Genomic DNA, 11,043 nt, shown 5'->3' on the forward strand with positions numbered 1-11,043 from the left:
TTAATGTAGTCAGTACCAGTTAAAATGCTTCAGGCACCTCCATATGGCCATCTGATCTCTGATTTTGCTTGCACCAGCTGTCTTTCCATTCAGGATCAAAAAACCTTTATTTTCTGCTTTTCTGTGAGCTTACCAATGTTTTTTCTTTCTTTCTCCACACACAGTAGTGCTACTATGGAAGTACCTGTTTATGTATCTTTGAATATGTATGTTTCTATATCTGAGAGATTCATTAAGCAATGAAATCAACTTTTCCTTCTCATTAATTGCCTTCAGGTGAAATCTAAATTCTAACATTGTGCCTATGTTTTATTTTTAAATAAAGGTTATCAACTGGAAAACGTCTTTGCATATCCCAGTACAAACAAAACTATCTCCAGAAGCATCTGACCTTATTATTAAGCTCTGTCGAGGACCAGAAGACCGCTTGGGCAAGAATGGCGCTGATGAAATAAAAGCACATCCATTTTTTAAATCTATTGATTTTTCGAGTGATTTGCGGCAGCAGCCTGCTTGCTATATTCCTAAAATTGCCCATCCCACAGATACATCTAATTTTGACCCAATTGACCCAGATAAATTATGGAGTGAGGATAAGGAAGGCAATGTAAATGACACACTTAATGGGTGGTATAAGAATGGGAAACACCCTGAACATGCTTTTTATGAATTCACATTTCGAAGGTTTTTTGATGACAATGGGTATCCATACAGCTATCCAAAGCCTATTGAATATGAATACAGTAATTCTCATAGATCAGACTCACAGTCAGATGAAGATGATGAGAGGACTAGCAGAGAGTCCCAAAATCATGATCTAGTATATATTTAGTATAGAGGTTGAGATGAAACCATTCTTTGGGATTCCTCAATATATGCTGCAAGAATATCTGAGATCTGATTTTCTGCACACTTGGATTACTGGGAGAAAAGGAAACATTATTATTATTATTGGCCCAGTATCCACTCCCTATAACTTTGCTTCCCCATTCAAGCAAGTCTTTTTTGAACATTAACTTATTCCAGCATTGTTAATAATTATTGTAGAAAGCAGCAGTGCTAGGAAAAATAAATTATAAAGTTGAAACTTTTTGTAAGGAATTGATTAGGAAATGGTGATTTCTGTAGGAAATTTAAAACCTGTTTCTTTGTATATAGACTATATATATTTATATTAATTTTCCTCCCATAATTATGCAGTGATATCATTGCCTTACATTGACCAAATATTGTACATACCCTGTACTTCATTAAGTTGATGAACATTTTGTTTGGCTTCTTGTAGTACTTAAGTCTCTTATACATGAGGATGAGTTTGAGAGAATAAACTGAGTGGCTGCCAAGGATTCTAGTTTTGGAACAAAGACGCCTATGGCAGCAATCCTCACTGACTAGGACTGCAGAAAAAAACATGCATAGGATTGCGTTCTGTTCATCCGTGAACCTTCTGACAATAAACAATTATATTTTAGCTCATTAATTGTAACTTTGCCTAACGTTTTATGAAACAATTGGATTTGTGGTGCTGTGCAATAACACAATTGAACTTGGTGGTGGTAGTGAGATGAAATGATATTGGCTTATCGCAAAGTGTCATTAATGTGAAATAAACTTGTTGTGGTTTTTACAAGTTGCTTCTCATCCTTAGATTTTGACAGGAAACACGTGAAGATTGCTTAATTGCTAAGATCTCTTAACACTAGCACAGCATTAGTAAGAGAGAACTGATTGAGTTAGGTTGTCTACAGCTCCATTAAAACTGTTCTGGAGTGGAATCCCAAACCACAGGATCCTTTTTTTCCAGGCTAATTTGATTATATGTTTATGCTCACTTTCCTCTTGAATTGAGAACAGGCATTTCTTTTTTAAGTAAGTAGGGGAAACTACAGGTCACAGATCTTTTGCTTTCTTGCTCACTTTATAAATGCAGTTTTGTCTTTATTCTAATGCAGAAATGTTTATGTAGTTAATTAACTTTGTGACATGCCCATTTAAGACTTATGCAACCCTAATTGCTTCTGAAGAATTAGCTGACTCAAATCCTAAGCTTATCATATCAGTGTTTAAAAATGTGTATATAGCTATCTGGTTCTGAAAAACAATTTGAGATGTCTTGAAAAATCTTTATTGTTCTGCAACAAGTTATTTATTATTTATTATACTTCTAAAAAGGACAGAGCAGCTCATAAGTAACATTTGGGTAACCTTCCATCCAGATAGCATTTTAGGGCTAAACCTGCATAATTTCATTAGCAAGACTTAATCATATGCTTTCAGATTTTTGTCCAATCCACTTTTCTTTTGAATAGCTATTTGTGCTGAAACACATAGAATAAAGATTCTAGAAATAATACATGTAGTGTAAGTTAATATGTAACAGTGATTTTTGAGAAAGTACCCTCTTCATGTTTGTTCAGATGTGACTCATTGTTTTCAGTAGAGTTTGCACTTCATGTTCCATTTAATGTCTACTTCTAAAATTGGCTCCATATATATTTTACAAGTGGTTGATGCAGAATTATGCCTCCACTTTGTGGAAAAACTTTCTTTATGAACAAAAGTAACTCGTTTATCACTATTCTGTATACATTCAAGTCTTTTGTGTATTGGAAAACAATTTCTGTGTATGGAGCTAAAGTGTGAATCAGACCCTAGCATTTCTATTTTTGAAGAAGGCAGTCTACAGTTACTTTGATATTTGTTTTTGTAAAGGAAGTCCTGTTTAAAAGAGGACTGTGAGAGTTGTCCTTTGTGTAATATTTAGACTTTCCAGTTAAACTGGCAAGCTATATTTGCAATAAAGTGTAATATATTCATAGTTAAAGCCAGATAACTTTAATCTGCTTGCAGGTAAGTAGTTGAATGAAATTGTTTGTAAATTTCCAAACAGATTTATTTGCCATTTAAACCCATCAAGTCCAGTCTAGAATTAGTTAAATAGCTGTCATATTGAAATCAATATATTTTTAAGTACACTAGTAAGCGCTTGAGACCCATTATTTTTCTTTCAAATTTGTCCAATACTGTTTTCAGTTAAGGAATGATGATTAAACATTTACAAATGTATATCCTTGGTTGATTTCATTAAGCCTACTTGAATTTATATATGCAAGATTATGCAGATAATATTACTTAAAGTTCCTACTACATTTAAAACCTGTCTGTTGAAAAAAAATGGATTAATGTTGTATTATAATGGAGGATGCTAAACTAGATTAACAAATATTGGCAGTTCTCATCAATGTAGAATGTAGAATCCTTGATGAACTACCCTCTTTTTCTCTTCAGTGTTTATTTTCGACTTTTGTTAGTAATAGTCCACATCATCAGATGGTAACAGTTTTTCGTGTCCCGAAATTTTATTTCCAAGTTTTGTGCTGGGGAAAAAAGAAAACACAGTGTATAATCATTTGTATTATTGTAGGTTTCAAAATCAAAAACTACGTATTTCCTTTTGTTCATGTATGGAATGCCATTATTTCAAAGTAGTCTCCACTACAGAAGCAGTACGTGCTGTCTCCACAGCCAGCATTTCTCTGCATAGAAATTTCAGTACTGTGTTGTTATTTTCAGTTTTGCAATTTGTCAAAACAGTTTTACTTTTGGAGTCAGACTGAACAAAGCGTAAAAATATATAATCACTCCACATTGGGTTTCCAAATAAGCCATTTCATTTAAGCGTTTAACTGTTTTGCTCTTCTACATATATACATATGCACTGTATTTATAAAATCTTCTCTAATCATGTAATTGTATTGTAAATATTGTTGTACGGTTCCCTTTCTGTTACTAGGGCAGGCCCTCTTGCTGGATTTTTGTCTACCTTGTTTGTAACAGAATCTGTAAAATGTATGACTAAGCTTCAAGGTGTTTGTTTGTTTTTTGAGAAACTATCCACTGTTGCAGTGTGCAAAATTATAACAAAGAATGATTTATTATTTGGACTTGGATACTGTACATCTGCTAGAGAATGCAGCGTGAATGGGTTAATAGATGCTGCTCCTGTTACCCAAGGTACCAATAACATTTTGGTGGCAAATATCCCTGGTATTTGAATAGAAATATTTGCTTGAACACAACACCAAAGTGAAGTGATGGTAGGCTTGGGTCAACATCTGTTAGTAAAAATCTGAAGCGCCTTAAATACTTTCCCATGAAAGGCACTGCTCAAGTTTACTTTTATATTACATTTTGTATATATGCCTTTTATACTGTAAACATTCTGATGATAAACATTTCACTTTTATAAAAAGGAGCTTGAGAGAAGTGCCTTGACAGAACCATCTTTGCCTATTTTTGCATGTAATAGCTTTTTGATAATCCATTGAATTCCTTCAGTGTTTTACGGAATGCTTTCCAATTTTCTCTAGTGTACCGTTTGCTGGAATAATAAAATTTAAATTCAGTGAATAAGCTGCTAATCAAATATAATTTTATATTGACTGAAAGTATGTTTATTTGGTCTTCCTCTTCTGTGTTGATTGGAATACATAAACCCTTTTCATTTAATGTGTTACTGTGTTTGTTTCACTGCCCCTTATTTGGTTCGCGGCTCTTTCCGTTCCGAAGGGGGTTGTACCATTCCATGCCATCTGAATGGACGGAACGGTACAAAACCATGAAAGAAACAGATGAAACAGTATCCGGGCACAACTCTAATCTCAAGTATCTTTGCATCACCAAGAAGTGAGCTGTTACAGCATTGATTTTGTAAAAAAAAAACCAAAAACCCACTTTTGTCATGTAATTCTTTTATTCATATAAAGGTTGGACAAAGGTAAAAAATACAGGGAGTTCACTGGTCATGAAAAAAGCCAGGTTTTTTTAAAAGGCATCTCTGACTTCAATAGCATCTCTCTTTTTCTCATACAAACATGATCCCATTCCAGTGTTATAGCATTATGGTATCACTTTAACTGTCAGCATTGCATTTTATGGAATCCAGGGATTTGTTTCGTGAGATACTATAGCTTTCTCACAGAATGCTTCACAAAACTTCAAATCGCAGGATGGAGCTGTGGGGCACCTTAGTTCTATAGGTATGTGGTTATTTCCTGTTTTACAGTGTCCTGGGATAGCTAGGAAGCTGAAAGAGAAATAGGGGGATTTACAGGGTTTTATCTAGCTCTGTGGTCTACATTGATCAACCCACATTGACTATACCGTAACAAACACCTGGCAGGAGATTACCAACATCAAATCAGTTCAGGATCTGTTTCACTTCATTCTAAATAAAGAACATAGTAGCTTTAACTGATAATGTGATGGAGGTGAAAATCTGGAGGCTATGGTTTCTTCCACACCACACAATAGCATTTTGATACAATTTTAACTACCATTGCTCTGTCCCATGGATTTTACAGTTTTATTAAATACTAGCTGTGCCTGCCACGGAGCATTGAGGAGAAGCCGGAGGAAGGAGCAACCTTCCCGCCGTCCCTCCTTTGACCTCAGAGGAGAAGTCACTTGCAAGGCAGGCTCCGAACATGGGGCGTCGCCAACGAAACCCAGGCAGAACCGCCAGCCGCACCAGGAGCGAGGAAAAGGGAGCCCCCCACCCTTTCCACCAAAATATCCTCAACCAAATCGAAATCATCCTTACATGCTAATCAAGGTGACTAATAACAGCATTCATACCTGCTGCACCAAGACCATTCATTGTAGGGTTGTATGTTTTCCGGGCTGTATGGCCATGTTCCAGAAATATTCTCTCCTGACGTTTCACCCACATCTATGGCAGGCATCCTCAGAGGAATACTTCTGGAACTTAGCCATACAGCCCGGAAAACATACAACAACCCTATGATCCCGGACATGAAAGCCTTCGACAACACTATTCATTGTATTCCAGTTCACCAAACAAGGATTCCCATAAGAAGAAAACGGCCAGGCTTTGAGGCTGCAAGGCTATAATAAAATAATAATAATAAAACTTTATTTATACCCCGCCACCATCTCCCCAGCGGGGACTTGGGGCGGCTTACATGGGGCCATGCCCAGAGCAAAACAATATAACAAGTATGAATACAACATAATATAGAGCAATAAACGATACAGTAAATAATATACAATATACACTACAACGCAAATCACAAAAAACAGTAAAAACGGCTGGCCGCATGAATACAAAGAATTGCACCTGGCCAACAAATGATTCCCATAGGCCACAACAACGTGTGACCAGGCAAAGCTAGTTCACAATAAAAAAGAATAAAACATATTGTAGCAATAAGTAATAACATCCGCCTATTATCCAGAGGAAGGTACCTCCAAATGCAGCTGAATTCACAGGTTGATTGGTTGAGTTATGAGAATGGGTTCTAAATGCTGGCCTTTCACAGAGTTGTCCAAATGTTTAGCACCTTGTGGGTGGATATCTTTGCATCTCCTGAGAATCACTAGCTCTCTCAAATCATGTTGAGGTTTTGAATGGAGGGGGCTTTAGTGCTCTCACAATAATTGGGCCAGGGGTGTTGTGTTATTCCTTTTTTTTCAGTGCAACTGGTATCCAGGGTGTTGAAAAAGATAAGGCAGTGAAGGTGATCCTTACAGCATCAGTGGCCATGATTTTCAAAGTTAGCTTGCAAATGTAGTACAGTTGACTGAACCTGCCATATCAAAGACGTTTTCTGCAAACCACCCCAGGCTGTTGACAATTACATACCTGGAGTTTAAATGGGAAAAGTTAGTGTCTAAGCAGGAGTAAGATAATATTATTCAGATTACTCTTGGAGCTAGATGTTCTACCAAGTGTCCAACTGGATAGCATTTTGTAGATTATATAGACATAAGGGTATGTACCCATCAGCTTCAGTGAGCAATGTCCTCACCTAATTACAAGGGCCTCAGTACAAGACTTCTCAGAGACATATTTCAGCATTGGTACCCTAAACGGGAAGGAAGACAGGCTGTTTGCATCCAATCCAAGTTCAAAGTTTTTTTTGAAAGTGACTTGGATGGCAACAGTCCGTCATTTTCCTTCCTGCAACTTACAAGTAGTGTTATGGGCTTTGTTGAAGGCTCCATTTCAGCCTCTGAGGTAGGTAGATTTTACGTTTCTTGGACTGAAAGTGTTACTTTGGGTTATGATTACCCCTGTTCAGACTCTGAACAATTCTATTGAAAAGGAAAGAGCTATGTTTTTGCTATGTGTTTTTCAGTTGTTCTTTGATTAGATCCTTTTTTTTCAGGTTGTTATTGATCTCAGGAAGTTGTTCTGCTTTCTTTTTGCCCAAATCCTAAAGAATCACAGAAAGCATGGAACAAATTGTGTATGTGTAGTGCTATTAAGTTTGCTTGGAGAGGACTAAATAATTTTGGAGATCAGATGATATTTATGTTTCCTTTCAGGAACTATGAAAGGTCAATGAATGTTCTTTTGCATCATGTTTTTGGTGCTTGAGGGTTATTTTGAATGGCTTACTTCCGCAGTCCCACACAGGTTCCTGAGAGAATCCAGGCTCATTCAACTTCTGTGGTCTTGGATGACATCCTTGGTGGAGATTTGTAAAGTAGCCACTTGGGATTCCCTGTCATAGGATGCACTTTTTGGTAAAACATGTTCTGCAGTTGGTGATACCTATGTAGTGACTGACATATTGCTCACCCTGTAGATATGGTAACTGCTTGTACTGTAAGGATTGCCTTCCCACACTTCAGGAAAATGAAATGTTAGACCTTATTTTGAAGGTTCCTTTTCTGTAGTTCATGGCTCTAGTGTCTTGCCAAACTCCCAATCCCAGGATCCCACATGATTTAGTCACAGCACTGAAATGGTGAAAAACTATTTCCTAAATTCAGCAGGACACCTGCTTGAAGCTATATGGGTTGGATCAATTCAACTCTCAAGCAGGGAAAGAGTGCATTTGTTTGGATTTCAAGCCTGCAGTACTAATTCAAGAGGTCAACTCAACTCTGTAGGCAGGCAGAAATCCTTGGTTACAATAGACAATGGCAAGCTTTAAAAAAAAGTTACCATATGTTAGTCCATGCAGCACAGAGGAAGCAAAAGGAGGAAATATGGAACGTAGCAGGAAATGTCTTTATATCCACCAAGGCTCATGCTAAAATAAAAACCATTGAAAGCTGCTGCAGCATTTCTTTTATCCCCTACGTTTTCACGATGGATATTTCTATTTTTTTCAGTCCAACTATAAGAATAAATTCAGATGCCATGAGATAACAGAGATCATGTGGAGAGTATGCAAGTTCCACAGTGCCATAAACATACAGGGCCAGAGCCAAAAGGTTTACCTCCCATTTTACAGCTAGAAAGGTGGCATAGACCACCATGGGGGCAGGAACAAAAAGGGCAGCACTTCATACTGAGGTCAATTCTCCAGTCTTCCTTCGTAGGGCAGCAGGGAGAGGACTACAAATCTCAAATGAGCTCCCTTTCTCTATGTCCCTTGTGAGACAAAAACTCTACCATCCACATTTCCCAAACTCAGGTTTTGGACTTCAACTTCCAGTACCCCTAACCATTGGCCAAGGCAATGGGAGTTTAGGTCCAAAACACATAGAGGCCTAGCAGTTGGGTATCCCTGGGCACTAGAGAATGGTTTCCCAAGTGTTGGTTTGATCCTCCCAGGTAAGTCAGCTGGGCATTCTAGAGCTTGGGGACCACTGCATTATTATTCCACTTTCACTGCCTTAGATGCTTTAAATTGATTAGGACCTGTTATTGAACCCCAGCTTATTGCACAACAAGCAGGCTTCAGACCAGGGGAAAACTGTACAGCCCAAATTCTTAATCTGACTGAGTATATCAAGGAAGGAGATCAGAAAGATTGCATTCCGGGAACAGTTTTTGTCAGTCTATGATATGGTGCAACATAGAAAAATGCTGCATAAAGTCTACCATATTACCCGGGACTATGCTTTTACAAAAACAGTCCAGACCCTCCTAGAAAACCACAGCTTCTATGTTGAGTTTCAAGGCAGAAAAAATTGGAGGAGGCGAAATAATGGTTTACCCCAAGGCAGTGTTCTTGCATCAACCTTGTTTAACATCTTTACTAACGATCAGCCACAAGCACCACTCACAAAAAGCTTTATATGTTCTGATGATGACCTTGGTCTAACAACACAAGCAAGACTTTGAAACAGTCGAAAACCAACTTACGAATGATCTGAAAAATCCCTCCAGCTACTATAAAAGAGAACCACCTGAAGCCTAACCCTGCCAAGATACGAGTGTGTGCTTTCCACCTACGTAACCATGCAGCCAACAGGAAACTGAAAGTTACCTGGGAAGGCCATGAGCTCGAACACTGTTTCCATCCTAAATATCTTGGTGTCACCTTATATTCAACATTATTAGGACATTTAGGAAACACTGTATGAACACCAAGCACAAAGTAACTGCACACAATAACATCCTGTGGAAACTTACTGGTAGCGCATGGAATCTAGACCCAAAATTAATAAGAACATCAGCCCTGGCCTTGTCTTACTCAACTATAGAGTATGCCTGCTCTGTTTGGTACAAGTCTGTCCATGCGAAGCAGGTGAACATAGCACTGAACAAAACATGAAGAGTAATCACAGGAGGTCTTAAATCTACATCTGTTAATAAACTCTACAAGCTACAAGCTAGCTGCCATTCCCCCCCCCCCCCCCCGGATGTGTGACGAAGTTGCTGTGAGAGAAATAAGGTTGAACACTGTGAAAGCAACCCATTGCATGGCTATCAGCCTCCTCCCTGTAGACACAAATCAAGTAAAAGCTTCATGAGAACCACCACTCCTCTTCATGTTCCTACAACAACAGCAAGAGTATTCCTCTGGGCAGCTAAACCAGGCAATCCTAATTGGAGGGCACCCCACAAGGGTCTAACTCTAGGGGCAAACCAAGAATGGGAAACTTGGAAGTCCCTGAACAGAATCAGAAGTGAAGTGGGCAGATCAAAAGACAACCTGGCAAAATGGCACTATCTAGAAGAATCCTCCACCTTATGCGACTGTGGAACAGAGCAGACAACTCTACATCTGTATGCTTGCACACAATGTCTAGATGCATGAAGAACTGTTTAAAGCTACAGACAATGCGGTCGCTGTTGCCCGTTTTTGGTCAAAAATTATTTAACTGCTTGTGTTTCTTCTATTTTTATCAGTTTTATACTTATTTATACAATGCTTTTGACACAAAATAAATAAACCACCTTAACATTTTAGTTCTTGGTGATATGGGGATACCAAGTCCACTTATTTGCCTCCTGAGGAATCTATATAACAAACAAGTAGCAACAGTCAGAACAGCAGACTGGTTCAAGATTGGGAAAGGAGTACGGTATACTCTCACCCTACCTACTCAACTTGTATGCAGAACACATCATGTGACATGTGGGGCTTGATGAACCGAAGGCTGGAGTTAAAATTGCTGGAAGAAACATCAACAACCTTAGATATGCAGATGATACCACTTTGATTGCCAAAAGCGAGGAAGGGCTTTCACCAAGGTGAAAAAAAGTGCAAAAGCTGGGTTGCAGTTAAACATTAAAAAACCCAAGATTATGGCAACCAGATTGATTGATAACTGGCAAATAGAGGGAGAAAACATGGAGGCAGTGACAGACTAGATATTTCTAGACGCAAAGATTACTGCAGATGCAGACAGCAGCAGGAAATTAGAAGATGTTTACCTCTTGGGAGGAGAGCAATAACCAACCTCAATAAAACTGTGAAGAGTCATCACACTGGCAACGAAGTTCCACATAGTTAAAGCAATGGTATTCCCCGTAGTAACCTATGGACGCGAGAGCTGAACCATAAGGAAGTCTGAGCTCAGGAAGATAGACGCTTTTGAACTGTGGTGTTGGAGGAAAATCCTGAGAGTGCCTTGGACCGCAAGAAGATCCAACTAGTCCATCCTCCAAGAAATAATGCCCGGCTGCTCACTGGAGGGAAGGATATTAGAAGCCAAGTTGAAGTATTTTGGCCACATAATGAGAAGACAGGAAAGCTTGGAAAAGATCACGATGCTGGGAAAAATGGAAGGAAAAAGGAAGAGAGGCCTACCAAGGGCAAGATGGATGGTATCCTT

The 11,043-nt window shown here is 38.5% G+C and overlaps 1 protein-coding gene and 1 long non-coding RNA gene across 3 annotated transcripts in view; one reads left to right on the forward strand and one right to left on the reverse strand.

Annotated features, from left to right (window-relative positions):
- lats1 (large tumor suppressor kinase 1) overlaps nucleotides 1-4,509 on the forward strand; it is a 30,118-nt gene extending 25,609 nt beyond the window's left edge. For both annotated transcript variants that reach the window (XM_062977461.1, XM_016995879.2), the window contains exon 8: nucleotides 326-4,509. In XM_062977461.1, the coding sequence (XP_062833531.1) occupies nucleotides 326-832 (507 nt within the window). In that variant the 3' untranslated portion in view covers nucleotides 833-4,509. The remainder of the gene's footprint in view (nucleotides 1-325) is intronic.
- LOC134298074 (uncharacterized) lies at nucleotides 2,112-11,009 on the reverse strand. The gene is made up of 2 exons (XR_010005050.1): nucleotides 10,643-11,009; nucleotides 2,112-3,377 (listed from the first exon to the last, which is right to left on the reverse strand). It is a non-coding gene; the product is annotated as an uncharacterized LOC134298074 (long non-coding RNA).
- Nucleotides 11,010-11,043: the final 34 nt, after the last annotated feature.

This window comes from Anolis carolinensis, chromosome 1 (genome assembly GCF_035594765.1).
Source record: "Anolis carolinensis isolate JA03-04 chromosome 1, rAnoCar3.1.pri, whole genome shotgun sequence".
Classification (NCBI taxonomy): Eukaryota; Metazoa; Chordata; class Lepidosauria; order Squamata; family Dactyloidae; genus Anolis; species Anolis carolinensis.